Here is a 21,636-nt window from a genome sequence, read left to right as displayed (position 1 = left end):
TCTGCTAAATAATGGAAATAAATTCCAGTTCTAGGTTACTGTTACAAAACACCTCTTGGGCAAAGGGGAACTAATGACATTTTTGCCCAGAATCCTCTAATGTGCTAAAACAGCCTTGTCATAAATATCATTAAGCTAAGGAAGATTTTTATACTTTATAGCCTTGCCTACAGGGACCTAAGCAAACATTCTTTTAAGTGGTGGATGCAAAAGATTGATACAAAATATGTGTTTCTACTGAACAACTTGGAATATTGGTTTCCAATCAAGCTTTATTTGAAATTGATATGGTATGGTTAGAATACTCCAAGGAATGGAAAGAGTGAGATGACTTGTTAGACCAGAAGACAGAAATTAATACTTGTAATTGACTTCACCAATCTCTCTTTTAATTATGCATGCAGTAAACCCTGTGGGAGCTTTTAAAAAGCGCTGTTTACAAACCCAGCATTACTTTGCATGATAACTTATTTATCAAGCTTTGTGGCAATCTTGGAGTATTGCGTATACTGTTATTTTATGATCAATGCTATTATTATTTATAAATTGATGGCATATAACGCAGCACTGCACTTTGAAGGCATCATGATACAAATAAATGACATACGTGGAGACGCCCAAATGAACTTAGCCTAATTTATATACAAGATAATGAAATAACCATTGAAAATGGCATCTGTAGCATTATCAGCCAACAATATTGAAGCAGCCTTTGGCTACTCTGACAGTACAGTAATATACTAAATATAATCATATAGTTATATTTACAAAAAGGGTAGTTAAAATCATAGAAATACCTCTAATACAATTGGACAGATCATACCACATGACCATACATTATTTCCCAACACCCTTAAAGAAGACTTACCTAAGCAGCTACTGCAGAGTCTAGCACAGCATCATCACCATCACCATCACCATTTATTTATATAGCGCCACTGATTTCGCAGCGCTGTACAGAGAACTCACTCACATCAGTCCCTGCCCCATTGGAGCTTACAGTCTAAATTCCCTAACACACAGACACACACACACTCACAGACAGACAGAGAGAGGGAGACTAGGGTCAATTTTGATAGCAGCCAATTAACCTACTAGTATGTTTTTGGAGTGTGGGTGGAAACCGGAGCACCCGGAGGAAACACACGCAAACACGGGGAAAACATACAAACTCCACACAGATAAGGCCATGGTCAGGAATTGAACACATGACCCCAGCACTGTGAGGCAGAAGTGCTAACCACTGAGCCACCGTGCTGCCCACACAGCATGTGTAAATCACTCCTTACTGCCTACAGGGGGCATTTTATAAGAGATGTGCGGTTGCACTTTTATGTACACACTCCTTGGGTGGTTGAACACACTTAGCGTGTAGCGCAACAACTGTGGGTAACCAGCCTCATGGATTGTTCACTGCAATATTGTTGAGACAAAGTTATAAACAAAAATGACAGCAGCCTGGCTGCCAAGTTCTATTGTAGTTAATAAGCACGCAGAATTATAATAAGTATTATTCATTTAGGGCTGGAAACTTCCAAAGAAATATCTTTAACAGTTTTTCAATATTGAAAATTGTTACTTTGAATGTGGTGGCCATGATTCTTAGCTCAAAGACAATCCGAATAAGAATACATTCAATGGATAAAGACCACAAATATTTTAGAAATATGTCTGTCATGCAAAAAACTAGTTTCTGTAGCAGGAATGCCATCCTTAAACTATATTGAATGATTCGAACTGAAACATAATAAGATGTAAGTTTGCCATAGCAAAAAAAAACCATAAACCCAAAAAACAAATAGCTACTTGAACTAAAATGTTGTCTTTGTGAGTGTAAAGTACAGACTGTTTGGAACTTACAGGGATTAATCTCTGCCTGTCAGGAAGTATCACAGATCATCCTTGTGGGATATTCAGGAGCTGTAACTCAATCACTGGTGGCTTTAACCAATTCTTATTGCTCTGCGAAGAGAGCTATAAAAATACCTGGCAAACAAATCTAAAAGGGAAATATTATTACTTTTTTTTTTATTCCGTATCCATTTTATATAGCTCTTGATAATAGGGTCAATCAATAACCATTATTTAGTTTATAGCAAGTTTGCAGAATTGTAATGGATCCTTATAATGTTTTAATACACTCTCCCTGTAGAGAGCTCAGGCAAAGAGGTGTCTGCTAGCTGTGCATTTAATCTGGCACACGTAGATGTAGGGAAATATGGCTGTTGAAGTAGGTGATCGGGCATGAAAAAAACATGCAGGGGGGGGAAGGTGGGGGGGCACTCACGGCTGTAACACTGTCCAGGCGTTATTATAATTTTAATCCAACCCTGATTGTGATTGCTTATGGATTTTCATTTACTGTGTCTTTGGGAACCGAAGAATATTGTGTGCTTTGAAGTGGATCTATTTTTACAAATTATTAAGCTTTCATCCGAGCCTGCTGACAATGAGCGACTGTTTAAAGTGCTTCTGGATGTCCACTTAGTTCTGTTTTATTCCAGTTTTAATAATCCCTTATCCTTACAGTTGATGGCTGTTTCTTCTGTTTCCTGACCAATTTAAATCTTAGTGCTTGCTTAATCTGAAATGGAATTAAAGATCCAAAATACATTCTTCAGGCAGGGTTAGACTTCTCCATTTCAGCCACAAACTTCCTTCCTAGCAGAAACTTGACCTCTGCTTTCAGCTTTCTTTCCTCAACATCACCTGGATGTCTCATTGGCAGAAGTGCTATTATAACAAACACTCTTTTTGTGAAATAATGTGCTCTCCTCTCTATGGACTACTGTGTTTAATATTGGAAAAATTCAGACCCAGGGGTAAACTACCTGCGGCTCTCCAGTTTTTATGGAACTACAAGTCCAATTATTTATTGGAAGGGCATGCTGAGGTTTGCCAACCTCCGGTCTGTAAACTTGAGTTAAACAAGCTGTAGCTCCCTAGCTCTTGTAGAACTAAAAGTCCCAGCAGACTCTGCAGCACATGTTAGGACTTGGGGCTTGTCTACACAAGGGATTTCTCAAGCAGCACTGCAAGCAGAAAGCAACTTGAAAAAACCTGAGAGAAATCGCATGGCACAGAGATCCATTGATCTTGATGCCACGCTCATGTTGTTCGATAAAAACTCGTAAATCATGGTTTGTCTAAGCCTGTTCTGATCCCTCCCATCTCCCCTCTTGGTATTGGCCAAATTCATTAGTAAATCACAAATTAATGGAGGCAGTGTAGTAAAAATTCAGTTCCAATATCCAGCTATAAAGCGAATATTGTAAAATGCAAAGCTATCTATTCTACATTGTAACTGTACCTGCTTGTGATGTACCTATTTATTAACATTGTTTTATATTATATAGCACATACAAATTATGCTGCATTTTGCGGAGAATATTTAATTATTCACATCAGTTCCTGCCCCAGTGGAGTTTATAATCTATATTCCCTAACACACATACAGTTAACCTACCATGTATGCCCTCGGAGTGTCGGAGGACACAGCGAACATGTGGAGAACATACAGATCCAGGGCGCTGGTCAGAAGCTAACCCATGACACCTGTGCTGTGAGGCACTGTGCAACTGCGCGGCCAGGTTAGTGTGTCAAGTATATTTTGATTCAGTCTTAGTACCGGATCCTGTTTAAATCTTAGAGGTGACTGGAAAACCTCTACAATCCCTGGTGTACAGAGCAATTCTATACGTGCTAATTATATATTTGCTAACTATCACTAATGGGCCTTATGTAGAGTTGGGCGCAATTGACATGTAAAATGTCAGTGTAAATTGTGTCCTTTTAAAATACGTACTTTACTCTGTGTTCAGAGCAGCACAAATCTCAAGATATCTGCAGCTCTGCCTAGTACACAAAATGCATACATTTTAGTAATACAGGCTTAAAGCATATCCTGTGTTAAAAGCGTGCGTAAGGATAAGTAGATGGACACAGGAAAAAAAAAAGGAAATCCTCTGATTATAAATATAAGTGCAGAAAAGCTAAGAGCTCATTTGCGGCAGGAGCTAAAAACTGCTAATCTAGCGCCATCTGAATTTTTTTTTGATTTTCCAAAGACCAAGATTATTACAGCAAGATGGCAGTGGGGCCAGCAAAGACCTAGATGAGGATATAAAGAAGGTCAGCGAGGATGATGTGAGGGATTGTTTTTATTTCTAATACATCTATATTTTGATTTTAATTTTTTTTTATATGTATGTCTCTTTATTTACATTTTCCCCTGGCACACTAGAGGTCCGAGAGGGCACTGGATGCCAGGGTATGCTGGCACTTTTAGTTCCCAAAGTACCAGAATGCCACTGGCATCCCTGGATTGCTGGAGCTTGTAGTACTAAATGTACTACTTAAAGGCGCCTGGGTATGCTGGGACCTAACCCGCACCCACCGCCCAGGGACGTGGAAATAGCACAGCGCTGGTTAGTCTTAGAAGGAGCCTGCAAATAATTGTGGGACAGATCCCCATATAGACTTCAGTCCCGTGCTGTTCTAGGCTGGTTGTCACTACCCCATGCCACAGGTTTCCATGCTACAGTGCCACCCTAGTGCTAGTAGTTTCAAATTTGGGGGGGGGGGAGGGGGGGGATTGGGACCCTTGCCTTTTGTACCCCTGACCTTTACATACACCAACCTTGGATGACAGCACTAGGGCAGGTTTGACCTCTCTTTGGGGCGGAGGGCACTTTCTTTTTTTAGAAATAAAAATATATATATTTTTTACAGCAGGGTCCGTGATCATCTTCATCAGTAGGAAGGGAGCAGGCGCATGATAAATGCTTCCTAAAAGGCTGCTTCCATCCTACATACTATGTAAAGCCCTTATTGTCCTCTCTAAGAGGCACAAGACAGAGATACATCTCAGTCTCTATGAAGACCTACAACACAGACATAGTCCATTTTTGCGCTTCTGTGTTGGACTTTTGTCCAACTCTACATGAGCTCTTCTGCGCTTATAGAATTGTTTGTGAAAATTTGTATCCTTGAGAACGTCCATTTATTAAACAACTTTTTGATGCAACTTGGTTCCTGGTAATGGATGCAAATATCTGTTATTATTCTGAGGTGTAAGTTAAGAATTGTGGAAGTGAAATATTTAAAGTCAGTATACGTGTATTGGAATTATGAAGTGGGTAGTTGTGCCATATTTCTGCATAGAATACATACTTTAAAGCTGTAGGAGCTGGGAACTGCCAAATGATGGTAACTATATAATTTGCGTTGCTGAGAGATTAAAGACACTATCTGACACCAAAAGGCGTCTTAAGGACCCAGCTCCTTGTGGCCATTGTGTGTCCCACGTACCAGAAATTTAACTGTAAGCTTGATTGGATCGGGAAACTGTGACTGCCATATTCTGTGTACAGCATTGTGTAATGTAATTATATGCACCATATACAATAAATAGCAGAACCCACTGTCATTTACAGTATTCAAGAAAATGACGTGCTGGCACAAAGTAATCTAAATCACATATGATTCTTTGTGAAGTCTGTCTTCATTTATTTCTAAGTGTAAAATTTACAAAGTGGGCCCTTTATTACAGATAGGATCTTTGTGATGGGTGTGGAAGATAATTTACAAGAAAAGTATATTTAGCATTTCACAAATGTACAGAATTCTAGATATGAGCACTGACAAGACAGCCTGGGGACAAATCTGGCTGGTAAAACAGCACTGAGAAAAATCTGAGCTAATCATTTGTCCAAATGAAAAGACAGGCTGAGAGCACCTATATTGCTGAGAGTGTAAGCAGTGCTTAAATCTCCATGTAAGTTTCTACAACGGGATACATGGTACAGTATATCTTCACTTACCATTATATTGAGAAAGCATTTTAGATTCAAGTTATTATACAGAGTGCTCCATATTTTAAGTATAGTTTAAATCAAAGAATGCTGTACGTATTGAAATTGCCCGGAGATGTGCAGAATGTATTTTCTCAGAGTAAAATACAGCTGACATTTGCAGAAGTAGTTGATTTTTAGATAACAATGTAACTTTTAAGCTTTTGTTTTATTAACAAGTTTCAAGGACATGCAAGAATTGCAACTATGATTTGTAACAGTTATGTCCAGTTTCCCATGACATGTGTATCTTTCTTTGTAATATTTGCCGATGTTAGACTTGTGATTCACACTTGCGCAGTCTTGAAATGTCTATGTGACTAAAACATTATATATAGATGATGATATGTTTTGATAAACTCAGAGCATATAGTACACCCTACCTGTGTGTGTGTTTCTGTTTTCCGGCCGTGAATGCAGTAAAGTTTTCTGTTTGTATATGGCCTTAGATTCGATCCACTGGTAGCCCACTTTGGCTTTGACAATATCACATAATTTACCTGTTTTCTTTAGATCTGCAGTGCAGTATTTTTCAATGGTAATGTATTAATGACTACAAAAGGATTTAAAGTTACTAACATACAGTACTTATTGCTGCAGAAAGACAATTTGGTAAAACAGGATCTGAACAGGATTATATTTTCTAGCTAAAGAGCTAAAGAACTTAAGAGCAGTAGATAGGTGATGGTTTCTATTATTATCATTAGATTAGTGAAGACTAGACAGGTACCATTTCAGTAGTTCTATCTGACTTTTTTCTTTATTATGACCAACCTGCTTTCTATCATAAAATAAAATAATGTAAGGTTAGCCTGGCATACAACTGGCAAATAAAGTAACCTCTGAGGGCATGTTGAAGAACATCACCCAAGTGACAGAGAACAGTGAAGCATACAAATGTACCTTTGTACATTACCCATTGGTTATAATAATGGCTGATTTATTTTTAATAGTTTTTTTTTATAGTTTTGTAAGTAATAATGATATAACTTGAAACAATGCATGGGTAGAAATCATATAAATCCATAGGTGTTAGACTGTTCATGCTGTTATCGGTTGTGAATGTCTCTGGGAGAGGTGACTTTTGGAGCTATGTGGACTGTAATTGCTGTACTGTATACTACTAATATCGCAAATTAATTGTAAGCCTTTCATGGCAAGGTCCAGTGTATCCTTTGTTTGGTCTGGATTGGTTTTAATTTTTTCTGTTGTTATCCTTTCATTTTATATACAGCAGTGGAAACAATTGGTATTAGTCTTTATCTGTAAATCGAACACTTGTATGGTTAGGTTAATGTGAAAATGTGGTATATTTATTATGTAACATAGTTTGTAGTTTCCCCCACTGTACCTCATTAGTACATAGCTGTGTTCACAAACCATCTGTCACACATCAGCTGCTGTCCGCATGGCTGACTCCTGAAGTGACATGTAACATTTCATAATTCTAACCTCTCTGTTGTAAATGCCAAATGAAACATCCCATCCTTAATTCATGAAGACCTCAACTATGTACACCTCATAGCTGTCAAAATCAGAGTGCATGTTCTCAGAAACCATGTGTGCAGGCTGTCTTTCATGTTGTATAGGAAGTGTGCCCAGCTGCAGAAGCTTTTTCTCATTGTACTACAGTATCTGAGCAGGGAAATAATACTGTGTGCAGTTTATGTATTTCCACTCTATACATGATATATCCATTACACTCATCCACCGAGAATAATTCATGACTGCACTGGAACTGAGAATGCAAGCTGATCTTTTTGTTGAATCGGTACATCTGTAAGTTTGAGTTAATGAACTGTTTTAATAGATTGCTCATGACATATTGACGAGCTTGATATGAGCTATGGCTTCCTTGTGATTTGGCTCATTGCAACTGTTGTTTTGACAAGACGTTTTTTGCTTGGGACATATGTGTATATGGAGCTGCTGACTACACCAGGACTTCTGCTGAACTTGCATCAAACAGTGTATTTCTGTTACGTAGAGAAGCCAGGTAATTTATGTGTTGTAAGGATTATGTTATTTGTTTGTATTCTTTATTTTTATTTTTTATTTCAAATTTCTTTATTGAAGAATGTCAAACATGTACACATCAGTAAATAAATTAGAACAAAGCTATGTTTATACATAATAATCACAAACCACAACACATAGTATGAGGAAAGCCGTCATCTGTGAGTTTCTGAAGTGAACAATAAATATATGATATCACACATAAGATACAAAAGCCTGGAGAGACCGGTGCAACACAAGCACTTCCCTAGTTCAGAAAGATAGGTGGGTCTTGCATGAATATTCTAGTTTCGTACCAAAGGGTGTGTTGAAAACATTTTTGTATTTGTTCTCTCAGCGGGACTGACAAAGTGCCAACAAAGCTGTCCCAAGTGTCAAAAAATCTCCCTGTGTATTTTCTTTTTTGGAGGGAGGCTTCCAACCAGTCCATTTTCATGGCAAAGAACATTTTTTCTTTAAAGAGGTCCAGTGTGGGAAATGTGCTCTGGATGTATTCTTTATTTAACTTTTTCATGTATAAATAGACATAATAGCAAACAAAAACTAAAACACAGCGCTCAGAAAGAGTCTAGAAGCGACAGAACTTCCAACAGAACAGGCAAACAATAGGCAAGAAAACATAACCAAACTGAAGTCGAGCAGAGTTCTTAAAATTATTATTAGAGATAAGCGAGCCACCCTGTGCTTTCTGTTGGTTTAGGACGACACTATAACATGTAAACATGAAAATAGATAAAAAATTCATGTAATTTTGAGCTGTTTGCTCCCACATTAGTGTGTGTGTATGTATGTATGTAACATTGATAATCTCGCTACAGAATGAAGGGGAGTGATATATTAGGCAGCAAGTGAACAGTCAGTTTTTGAAGTTGATGTGTTGGAAAAATGGTCTCCGAGTGACTTTGACAATGGCCAAATTGTGATGGCTGGCTCAGAGCATCTCCAAATCAGCAGATCTTGTGGGGTTATCCCAGTATGCAGTTGTTAGTACCTACCAAAAGTGGTGCAAGGAAGGACATCGGTGACAGGGTCATGGCAGCCCAAGGCTAAGTTATGCGCATGGGGATTGATGGCTAACCATTTGGTCCAATCCCACAGAAGAGCTACTGTAGCACTAATTGCTGAAAAAGTTAAAGCTGGCTATGATAGAAAGGTATCAGGACATACAGTGCATCTACGTAGCCGTAGACCGGTCAGAGTTCCCATGCTGACCCCTATCCACCGCTAAGAGCACCTACAATGGGTAGGTGAGCATCAGTACTGGACCATGGAGCAGTAGAAGAAGGTGGCCTGGTCTGATGAATCATGTTTTCTTTTACATCAAGTGAACGGCTGAGCAATGTTCTGCTGGGAAACCTTGGGTCCTGGCATTCATGTAGATGTTACTTTGACATGTACCACCTACCTAAACATTATTGCAGATCAACTACGCCCCTTCACGGCAACTGTGTTCTCTGATGGCAGAGGCCTCTTTCAGCAGGATAATTCGCCCTACCACACTGCAAATATTGTTCAGGAATGGCATGAGGAACATGATAAACAGTTCAAGGTGTTGACTTGGACTTTAAATTCCGAGGGGAACTACACAATATTAGGCAGTTGGTTTTAATATCAGTGTATATTTATTGTTACCCCCCCTCCACCCCCCGGGGTGACGGGGTCATGCCCCTCTTCCGCTGCTGGGGACTAACATGTTGGGAGAGATACCATCATCACAAATATCACAATAATCAACATTATATACTCACAGTTATTACAAATTAAATTACGTCATTATTACAGTATACAAAGTTAATGACATTATGCCCAAAAATTAAATTAATGCAGAATGAAGCTCACAACCAGCCTTACACACAGGACCAGGTGGTGGCCACCAAGCAGTATATATACTAAGCAATGGGCTTTGTCTTTAATAAAATCTCTATTTTTTAAAAAAAATTGTAGGAGCCGCCGCTTAATAAATATACCCCTAAGTCTCATGAGATCTAATCTTGCGAACATTACGTTTTGCCCCAATTTCAGCTCTGAGGAGTGTGGCCAATTTCAAGTCAATACAAGTCTTGATTTGGGTATGTAAAATTTAGCTTTTCCAGATTAACCTGAATCTGAACCCCTCATCTCTAATTATAATTCATATTGATTTATTCATAACAGTTAGAATTAGTTTTATACATAGTATATACCCTTGAAGAACCACTACACCCTAAAGGTTATCTACACAGAGTGGAAGCAGTAGCAATATTAGTTAATCAATAACTTGTGCCTCAGGCTTCAGTGATGTCACTAGTTCCTTGTGAATTAGGTAGCTAGGCAGATGTGCTTAGCATAAAGACATAAAGCAGCATCTTTCAGTGGCACAAAGACGCTGTTTTGTTATTTGGTAGGAGGAAGTATTTGCGCCGTTAATATAGTACAAATCATTAGAGATGTCTGAGACGTTTTTTTTCTTTCCATAGATTTAGGGTGATTTAGGGGTGTCAGACTAATTTGACAGTAAAGATGTAACATTATAGTTGCACTTTACCTTTAAAGTTATCGTTGCTGATCCTGCTTTGTCAAGCACAGGCAAAGTGGTTGTGCTCATTGGCATTTATTTAGATCCACACAAGAATGGCATCTAAAACGAAAAATAGCACAGCATGATCCGTATGTAACATCTGTGTGTTCAAAGGTCCGTATAAATAACTGTCAATAAATAAATCATTGCTCTGTGTTACTATGAATGCAGCCTACAATATTTCAGTACATTGAACTGCGCTTTCTAATAACAAAGCTATGAATCTTCATTATTGTTTTAAAAAATAAATGTATTTGTTTTTATAGGGTATCTGTTTGTATCTGCTGTGTGACACTGTGGAGAGGGGTGGAATGACAGTAGGACCAATCAGAAGGTGCAGTCATTGAGCTGATGGCTTCTGATTGGTTGTACTACTACTCTCTTCCTTTCTGCTGCCATTTTAAAGTGGTGGGGTGGGGCAGCACCCGCAGCTTTATGGAGGGAAAGGTGAAGGTGAATTTAGCAATTACATGGTAATGTTTAATCTCCTCTTTTGTTGTGTTCTTTTGTTTGAACAAAATATGTGTGTCTTTGGGCATTAAAGACTATGATTTTTAGGCCTATTACCTGAGTTTGTCCATTGTGATAGAGGTTGTAATTCAGTTTCCATATTTAATTAATTTGGTTAATTCATGTCTTTTTCTGTTTATTATATGCGGAGAAGTGTTATTAAACAAAATTTTATCAGCATGTCTAAATATGCTGTAAATTCATTATTAAATATTATAACAGTGCAAACAGATTTGCAATGAAAACAATAAAAATTACGTTTTACAGATCCATATAGAATTGCCTACAGACAATTGTTCTTAACATACTCATGTCTAATTTTAGGGGTGTTAGTAATGTCTTTAGTACTTATGCAGAAATTTGATGAGACTCTCAAAATACTTAGAAATGTAATAGCTTCCTAACAAGTCTTTCATCTAGGTTAACAACGTTGGAGCTGTGTTATGCTCAATTAAGTAGCACTGTAATTTGTTTTTAACAACCATAGAAAAACTATTTGGCTGGCACACAAACATTGATCCCTTTTTCACTTTCATGCTACCGTTAACTCTCAGCAAGGGGTAAAATGCCGCTGTTATTACTAGGCAGTCAATTTAAGCACTGAATGTTTTTAAAGTATAGCTCCTCTTGAATTCTTCTTTTTCCCTACTAGATCCAAGTAACTCCTGCCTACACCTAAAAATGAGCATTGAAGAATGATGGAGGCTCCGGAGTACCTCGATTTAGATGAGATTGATTTCAGTGATGATATAGCTGTAAGTACATAAACTTTCTACTATATATAACTTGCTTGATATGTGATACAGTTATTGAGCTTGAAAGAATACAAAATGTATAAACTTTTACCGTTTATAAATGTTAGTGTACTGTAGCCTAATGAAGTTGAGATGATGTACAAGACCGCAATATCTGCCCTCCATTAGCCCACTCATGTGACCTCAAGCGCTTGTTGTCACCGGGTGTCAGACATGATCGCATTTGAGTTGTGATTTCACTGGCAGTTTTCCTACTGCCAGTAAAAAAAATCTGGTACTATATAATTAATTGTTAATACAGCCTAAATATCTGGTACTATATTATTAATCCTTGCTAAATGTTTAACAACATAAATGAACAATCATAAAATATATATAAAGTTATATATATAAAGTTTACTAGAAATGGGTGATATTTTTACAACTGTTCTACTGAATATTTGCCTTATTCCGAATATAAGTTTGGAGTTTCACACTATCTCTTCAGCGGAATTTAGTTTTAAGTGCTCCATGCATAAATTTCCTAATAATTTTTGTTCTCTATGGAATTCTCATTCCTTCCTCACCACACCACAGCGCAGAATGAATGAATGAAACTGTCATTGTCCAAGCTCTATTTATAGACTATAAATTCAGCATAATGGGAATTTACAAATCTGCTCTTCTGCGGAATGGAAAGCAGAAACGGAACTCAAAGGTTGCATTGCCGGAACTTTAAATCTCTGTGAAAAGGTCGGCCATGAGATTGGTGCAAAATTTAGCTACAGCTTTGCTCATTTTCAATGTGTACCAAGCGGCTAAGGATGAATAGCTGCAGTACCTGTTTTGGCAACCTTGGGAGGGTAGAAACATGGAAAGATATGGCCATTTACTGTGTTGTTTGAAGGAAAGTTATTTTTAGCAAATAAAAAGAATGTATCCCATTATCATTTTAACTGTAAACTTCAAAATATAAATTAAATAAAGGTGACAAAACCTTAACAACCAAATCAATGACAAGGAAAGCGCAATAGGGGGGATTGGGAGCAGTGGCTCTGAAAATAGTCTGAAGGTATCTTCATATGATGGGTGTGGCCAAGTTGTCAATGGGTGGGATCAAATCAACAAAAGGCAGGCCCCTGGTGTGGTTGCCACCTTGCAGCTAGATTTGGGAGTAATCAGCACACAGTGTTAGGCCATCCTCCAACCACAGTCCCTTCAAACACACTGGCAATGCAGCAGGCGCGTGGTGCATGTGGCTACCTCCCAACTTTCCCTATAGCCGGGGCAAAGTCCTGAGTGAGCGAGTTCGTCTCATTACAATGGATACCATTGGCAGAAAGTCTCTCACCTATATGCTATTGCATTTTTTACTACCTACTAATGTCTTAAGCGTAATTGCTGCTTGACCGCGTCCTGGAATGTTGGGGCCCTATTTCAAAAAAGAGATAGATACTATTCCTGTAAAGCTAATAAGCAGCTAATAAAAGCTAAAGGCATTCCAACAAGATCCAACATTAAATCAATAGCATTCACATTTTCCAAATAGGCCTATTTTCTCCTAATGACTCCCGACCATTGTTAGTACCCACATTGCATCAATAAAAAAACCCATACACACACAAACTACTTCAGTAACCCCCCACCCCCGCACACATACTAACACTGCATTAATCAACAATACCTCTCCACATTATAGCAATCAACAAATCCCCCCACATTGTCCCACAATCCAGCACAAATTACAGAAATATTTCCCCCACTCTCCACATTACAACAATACCACTCAACACCTCCAAGGCAACTGCCTATGTTTGCCTAATTGTAGCGCTGACCCTGACACACAGCCCCTTCACATTACAGTAATACCAATCAGCCTCTCCATGTTAGAGCAATCGTCCCATCCCTTTACATTACAGCAATCAACAATACCCCAACTCTAATCATTTCTTAGCATTATAATAGAGTTAGAAGGTCACTAAGCCTGAAATGCAAACCAGCCATTCCGCATCGGCTCCTAGCCATAACTCTCCTACAGTCCTACACTCCCATTACAGGTACACAACTCATTATATTGATGAACAGATGGAGGTGCACAGTTCCTGGCATTCACTACTACTACTTTCACTACTATTCACTACTACTTTCCTCTCCTGATCTCTCTCCCTCCCTCCTCTTCAGGGTGTCCGCCTGCCTCTCTGCCATCTCCTCCTGGATGTCCTCTAAATTTCTCAAACTTAATCTTGCAAAAACCGAACTAATTGTCTTTACTCCCGCTCATTCCCCCTGCCCTTCCGACCTCTCTATCACTGTACTCAACTCCTCTCTTTCCCCTGTTCCTCAACTTTGCTGTCTCGGTGTCATCCTCGACTCCTCTCTCCTTTGCCCCTCACATTCTCTCTCTTGCAAAATCTTGCCGCTTCCAGTTGCGCAACATCGCACGCATTCGGCCCTTCCTCTCCCAAGATGCCACTAAAGCTCTTGTCCACTCTCTTATTATCTCCCGCTTAGACTACTGCAACCTCCTCCTTACTGGCCTCCCCCGCTCTCAACTCGCCCCCTTCGCTCCATACTCAATGCTGCCGCTCGGCTCATTTTCCTTTCTCACCGCTCCTCCTCTGTCTCCCCCCTCTACCAATCCCTTCACTGGCTCCCCTTCCCCTACAGAATCGTGTTCAAGCTCCTTACACTTACCTTCAAGGCCCTCTCCAACTCCACTGCTCCCTACATCTCCAGCCTCATATCCATTCATGCTCCATCCCGCCCTCTGCGTTCGGCCAATGACCGTCGCCTCTCTTCTCCCCTGGTCACCTCCTCCCACGCTCGCATCCAAGGCTTCTCCCGTGCTGCCCCCCTCCACTGGAACCAGCTCCCCCGCTCCATCAGAACTTCACCCAACTTGTTCAGCTTCAAACAGGCCTTAAAAACCCACCTCTTCCTTATAGCCTTCCTGTCCCCCACTTAACTGCCCTCCTTCCAGTCTCCCATCTACCTCCCTCCTTGTCGCTCTCATCTCCCCCCTCTCCGTCTTTGCCTCCGCTCCCCCCCTTCCTCCTCCTACCCTTGCGTCTCTGTCCGTCCTACCCTCCCCTTAGATTGTACGCTCCTTCGACAGGGCCTCTTCTCCTCCTGTTCTCCACCACCTTAACTCTGCTCTCCAGCTCCTTGTCTCTTCCGTGAGACCCTTCTACCCCCGGGGGCTCTCACCTTTCATCTAGCTGTAATCTGAGCTTCCGAGTTACCTTGCTTTTTGTTAACTGTTCCGTGATGTCTCACCCTGTACCGTGTTTCTGTCTGTCCCTGTACGGCGCTACCGATACCTAGTGGCGCCCTATAAATAAATATTAATAATAATAATAATAATAATAATAATTATTCACTGTACACCTCCCTTATGGGAAGGGAGTGAAGTAGGTGGTATAATACTTGAAAGTGACTTGACAAACCATATATGTCTTTCCTTCAACATGAGAAGGCAGCTGGCAGTTTCATGTTAAAAGGGAGAAAAATTACTACCAAGGGCAGGAAGGGACCGAAGGCTTCCTGTCTCATAGCTACAATCAACGTCTAAATGTTACCCTAACAATAATCTGTATTTTAGTTTTGTTGCATTTGAATAGCCAAGCTATCTAGCACATGAATTTATCAGACACAGAACATTAATAAATAGAATTTAATATAGCAAAATAGCCTAAATGTTTAAGCTATACAAAATAAAATAACAAAATGACATATTGTAATATTATGCAAAAACAGTTTATTTGAAATAAAGAAGAATAATAACAGTAAATGAGAAGTGGTAATAATGGACAAATCTTCAATTTCTAAATGACTACCAACATAAATGGCAATTTTTTAAAGTGTTACATGACCTTTTAAAACAACCTCTTCCACCTCTCACCCCATTTCTATGACCCCACTGAATAGAGCTTAGTGAGAGAGTTTGACTTTTCTTTTTAAAGTACATTTCATACTCATGACTTTTTATACTGAAATATATTTTCTCCAATACATCCCATAGACATATTTTTGTCTTTAATAAACAGGTCACAAGTTTACATACAGAATCATACAAAGCACGAATATAATAGTTATAATATTCTGGATTACACTTCATCCCTAGGCTCCTCTATCAGATTGGACTTTAAACTTGACAAATATCCAATGCCTAACTTCACTGATTAGGATTATTTACAAATCTCTAGGCGCAAAGAAAGTATGAATAATGTTGTTTTATTGTGTTTTTGTTAGTATGTGAAATATATGCAAGATGAAGGTTTCCCAAAATATTTACCCTGCGAGCATTTTGGTACCGGAGTTATAAAGCTGTGTCTGCCCATCAGATCTGAACTGGAAGCCACAGAGTCTATTTAACTATATACACAGTCTACTGACACCTCCTTGCTAAAGCTGGGTACACACTACACTGTTTTCATCCAATTACCGGCTCAAACAGCCGACATACGACCACTCGTTCAAATGTCGGGTCAGTGTGTGCAGTGACACGATGGTCGAAAGTCTGTCCAAATGGACGATTGTCGCCTCATTTGGTTGGTCGTACCGTTTAATATTTTTGTTCCAATCTCGTTTCCGCTGTGTAGTGTGTATAAACTTCCGACCGATCCTCGACAATCCTCCGATACTTCCTCGACCTGGGGGGCATGTGTATGTTAATTTTTTATGTCTGTCCCAGTCCCACGTGGTGCGGAATCCGCACATCACTGACTAGTGTTTTGTATTGATGTATATTGCACCTGTCTGGCTGCAGACCATTACACTTGTGTAAAGCACGTGTGATATTCATATTTACTCTTTATACACTTATACCTTTATAACCTATTAAAGTTATATTAACCTTGATTAACTTATAATTGTGAAGAACCCAGAATAAACCACACAGTGTTCAAGCAACATTTTTATTGCAGGAAAAAGGTACAAAAATTGTAACACACACAGCTGTCTGAAAGATCCGCATGAGAAGTGAGCGCGCCCATTCCAATCAGAGAGCTGAGTACTGCAGAGTATTATTTTTAGTATTTAGTATTTTTAAAGGTGCTACTGGTTTGTGGCAGAACAGGTCTTGATGTGGCTTGGGTTTCTATTCCCTTTGATTTCTTTATCTACGATACAAGGAAATAAAAAAATGTTTACCATTTAACTTCTATATCTGTAATTTATATACAACGACATAAATACTCTCATTTTCTCACCTTTCACACTGCTCGAGATCAGTTTATATTTTGGTCCCTGTGGCGAAATCGCAACAATAGCGGGCTTAACCTCCAAGCATTCTGGAAAACAGGCGCCATTTTGGTTATTATAATGGTACAGGTATGTGCCCAAAGCATTTAGCTTTATGTGACACTAGAATGAAATAAAGTCCTTCTAACAGGTAGACAACATATGCTACTGACCTTTTTTAATGTCGTTGTCGTCCTGGTCCAGTACTTTGACCATCATCTCCACCTCTCCTGGGCTCATTGGATTTGCTCTTTGCTCTTCTTGAGTATCTCCACCCCCAACTTAATTTTTCCAACATTTTTTGGCCCTTCCAGCACCATCTCTGACTCTATCTCCATCTTCATAGCTGCAACCCCCACTGACACTTTCTCCTCATCCGCAACCCTCACTGACACTTTCTCCTCACCCGCAACCCCCACTGACATCTTCTCCTCACCCACAACCCCCACTGCCACTTGCTCACTCGCCATCTTCTGACGCTCCTCGGCGCCAAACAGGTTCCTCTGTCATTTTGTACACTCAGACATTGGCGTTTGTTGCTGCTGTGGACCAATCAGCGATGATGTCCGCCGAGAATGGAGCATTCCATTACATACGAAGAGATTTTATTATTAGGGAATATTCATTGCATTGCACTTTAGCAGTTAAATGTTTTTCTAAATTAAATGTATATTACTAAACTTCTATTTTATAGAAATGAATGAAGAGACAGTGTAGTCTTCTCTTTTTATGCAGCTTTGGGTGTTAACTTTAGCGAAAGCTCTGCCCCTTTATACTAATGCCTTTGGTATCTCGTTACATTTCCCGCAAATGTCGCTGCAGTGTGTACGAAATTAAAATCATTGTTCACGACAACATGGCTGTAAAAAGTCGCTAAAGGAACGTCCGCTCTTCCCTTTATCGTCCTAAATCGCTCGGCATAAAAAGTTGGAGGAAAATTCTGTAGTGTGTACCCAGCTTTAGTTGTAAGACTGACACCTTCAAATATAACATCTCGCTCAGAAGAAGCAGAGCAAATTGACAGGAGAGAAGTAGAGAAGGTAAATTAAATTATTGTGTGCACAATAAGTTCACATGTTAGAACAATTTATATTTGGGGGAGGGAAGCATTCATATATTTATATTTATATTTTAGTAACATGAGATTAGTCCCTAACTAAGACAAGTAGACTTACATGGTGTTTACCCTTCTTAGAACCATTTTCTAGATTCAGCTGCTGAAACCAGTGGCAAGGTAGAGCTGGGCGGTGAGGGGAGGTGGGAGCTTGTTAGGTGAGGGGAAGGAAGGAGAGGGACTAATCAGCCCAGGGCTGGTATACATTGCACTTGTGGAGGTAAGGTGGATGGTAACAGAGAGGGAGTTCCTTCCTTAAAAAGAAAATATATATAAAACAGAAACTTTTTTTTTTTAAAGCACCTTAGACAGCACCATGACATCAAGAGGGCCGGTGGCCTACCAGGTAAACCACTGGTATGTTATCCACCCCTGGAAGAGGACAACACTCAGTGATTTACAAATTCACCCATTGAAGGTTTGGGTTCATAATTTTTCAAATATGCCTCTGCAAATCGGTGGTAGTCATTAACACGGCAATAGAAAAGCCGACATAGTTTAAAACGATATGACAATATTGATTGTTATAAGCCCGACAATTATAAAATCTCGACTTACCATATAACACACATCAAGTTTGTCCAAAAACTTAAATCACCGTCCTGTGTAAAATTCAAATGGCATAAACATCTACAGTACAAAATGACGTCATTTACAATGGCCACAGTGAAAACGCTGCTTTTATAGTGGCAATACCGGGACCCCTCACCTGTATAATGGAATACAGGGATGGGATCTGAGTTTTGCCTTTTTAACTCTGCTTATTGTAAATGACGTAATTTTGTACTGTAGATGTTTGTGCCATTTGGATTTTACACGGGACAGTGATTTAAGTTTTCGAAACTTGATGGTAAGTCGTGATTTTATAATTGTCGGGCTTATAGTATTCAATATTGTGACATCATTTTAAGCTATGTTGGCATTTCCAGTGCTGTTCTGCTGCACCCCATCCCTCCAAATATATACTCACTGAGTTTTCAGCAGTATTGAGGCTACTTCACACTGCTGATCAGAATCTCCTGCCTGCACTGTCAAGGCTAAAGCTGGCTGATCTGTCTGTGTGGATGTTCCCGTGCCAGGAGGAGCCTGTATCATGCACTAAATTAAATGGGACATTGACAGACCTGCCATGTAAATGACGTTTTCCAGAAGTCCCTTCTCCTTTTGGAGAGATTCAGTTGAATATTTGCTTTTGAGCATTGCCTGCAAGTCTCCCTATCACTTCTCATTGTTCTAGTGAGGCTGGTGCATCACTGTGTATATCATACTTACCTACTTTTGAAGCCAGCCCTCCAGGAGGGGGTCCATCGAGGGGGCATGGGCACGCGGCGTGCGCCGTTAGGCTCCGCCCCGGTCAATCTTGGGTAATTCTAGCCAATCGCAGAAGGGGGCGGGGCCACGATGCCGCTATTAGCCCTGCCCCCGCCATCTTCATCAACGGGGAGATGCTGGATCCGGGATTTTTGCCTGCTCTCTCGGGAGTCCGGGAGAACTCCCAAAAATTCGGGAGTCTCCCGGATATTCCGGGAGAGTAGGCAACTATGGGTATATTTGTAAGTTTATATCTTGAACATGTCAGAGGACAAAGACTCTATGTAACAGGTGCTCTCTTTTCATCATTAGGTCCTCACAAATTGATACATGTATACTTTTAAACATATTGTGCATATTTTAGAGCTTTAATTCTTGCTGATTGCTGTTAAAAGAAGTCTGATTACTATTGAAAGAAATCCTGACTTGCAAGTCACCCCAAAGTTAGATTTTTGGAAAATGTAGACAGATTCTGCAGAATGTGTCTGCCACACATCCCTACTATTTTAATGTAAACAGGAAGGTCAATATATCTGCTCCAGCATTCCTAAGTGATTTTATTGGTGCTTTTCCTGAAATTGGGCCACAAGGCAGCTAACCTCATAGTGACTAAAATAAGTCCAGACAGAGAACTCCAGAGCCTCGCTCTATAATTGGTTTTAGACCTAAAAAATATTATACATGTCCTGAATTCAGCCTGCATAAACTCACTGCAACATATTCCATAGGCTACATATACTGGCTACAAACTGGTAAATTGGCTAAATAATTTTTATTTTTTATGAATATACTTTCTAAAAGTAGCAAAATGCACATGTCATTAGCAGTATTAATATTTTGGAAAGAAGTGAAAAAAGTGTTTACTATTCTTAAGTTTCTAAATAACAGCAATTGACATGAGAAATGGTTCTTAATGGGTATGGGGTAGAGTGGGTGTGACGATTATGTAGTATATCTAATGACTAATTGCTATTTTCTGTTGAATTCATGTATGACAATGTATATTGTATGTAATCTTGTAATGTAATTGTTAAAGGACCTGTGGTAGCGCCTCACATGCGCACGCTATCCTTTAATTATATTCTTAGATACACTCGCTATAAAACTCGCACTTTTATGCACTTTTCCTTACACAGTGTTGCCTTACTCAGTCTTTTGACCACACTAAATAACACAAGTTTTACAGAACTATTTATCCAATAAACACTGTATCTCAGCAGTACTTCACAGTATATATTCGTTATAAATAATCAATATTCACAACATATGTATGTATTTAAATCAAAGTATTTTACTGTTAACACAGAAAAGCTTGTATTCACAATTCACACACATATCATAACGTTGTTCAACATAACATAGTATATAAATATAACATTAACCCTATGTTCACCACCGTTATTCCTTACACTATCCTAGCTTTGCATATGTATCCTTAATAAGAATCAGTATTTATAAAATTGATTTAACTATCACAGATATCAGACAATAGCTACACAGTTATATGTATATAAATAGTTAAATCCACATTACAAATACACATATAGCTCTATGGGTATATATATATTATTGATACTTATCAAGTCCTTGTATCCTCGGTCCGATTCTTATCTGCAGTGTAGGGAACGTTCCTGTAGTATAGAATCCTTTCTTGTAGCTTAGTGTAATATATATATAGTAGTGTGTTGTAATCCTATAGATGTTTCCTGCAGTGTAGTGTATCCCTAGTGTAGTGTATCCGTAGTGTAATGTATCCCTAGTGTATGTCCTGCAGTGTAGTGTAGAGCTCTTTGTCAAGGGGCAGCAGGCATCCAGAGAGAGAGAGAGGGTCCCGGGTCTGGACTTTTATAGTCCAAACTTGGAAACACCCAGCATCCCAAGTAACAGCATGTGTGTGGTGATTCACCACACACACATGGAGCTTCTTGGGTCCAGGGATGATGATGTCATCACCACTGTCGGTTCTCCCCACTATGTATGTGTCCCTTCCAGTGTCCCAACACCCTCCTTTGTCTCAGGCTTCAAAGCTGTTATCTGAAACTGACCAGAGTTGTGTGGGGGGTTTTACAAACACATGCAAAATAGCTAATCTTGCCATGTGGCTGGGAGGATGGGAGATACTTTTGAACAATGCATGAAATGGCTTGAGAATCATATCATAGGAGAAGGTTCTTCAACAGTCCCCCTGTTGTCGGAAAACCGACACTACAAGTAAGAAGTTACCTGTCCCTAGATTTGGTGGTGAACTAAAAAAAAATAAAGAGAGAGGGAGAGAGAGAGACCCCGATAATTTTCAACTCT

General features: G+C 39.4%; 1 protein-coding gene and 1 long non-coding RNA gene across 3 annotated transcripts in view; both read left to right on the top strand.

The window, feature by feature from the left end:
• Window positions 1-21,636, top strand: part of LOC142097398 (uncharacterized) — a 231,765-nt gene that overhangs the window by 53,087 nt on the left and 157,042 nt on the right. The window lies entirely within an intron of this gene.
• The window catches only part of SNCAIP (synuclein alpha interacting protein), a 216,079-nt gene that overhangs the window by 97,819 nt on the left and 96,624 nt on the right, over window positions 1-21,636 (top strand). For both annotated transcript variants that reach the window (XM_075179187.1, XM_075179178.1), the window contains exon 4: window positions 11,588-11,690. In XM_075179187.1, coding sequence (XP_075035288.1) covers window positions 11,631-11,690 — 60 coding nt within the window. In that variant the 5' untranslated portion in view covers window positions 11,588-11,630. The remainder of the gene's footprint in view (window positions 1-11,587; window positions 11,691-21,636) is intronic.

This window comes from Mixophyes fleayi, chromosome 1, assembly GCF_038048845.1.
Source record: "Mixophyes fleayi isolate aMixFle1 chromosome 1, aMixFle1.hap1, whole genome shotgun sequence".
In the NCBI taxonomy this organism is placed as follows: domain Eukaryota; kingdom Metazoa; phylum Chordata; class Amphibia; order Anura; family Limnodynastidae; genus Mixophyes; species Mixophyes fleayi.
The sequence above is the reverse complement of the archived record's forward strand: the minus strand, read 5'-3'. Positions and strand labels throughout refer to the sequence as shown.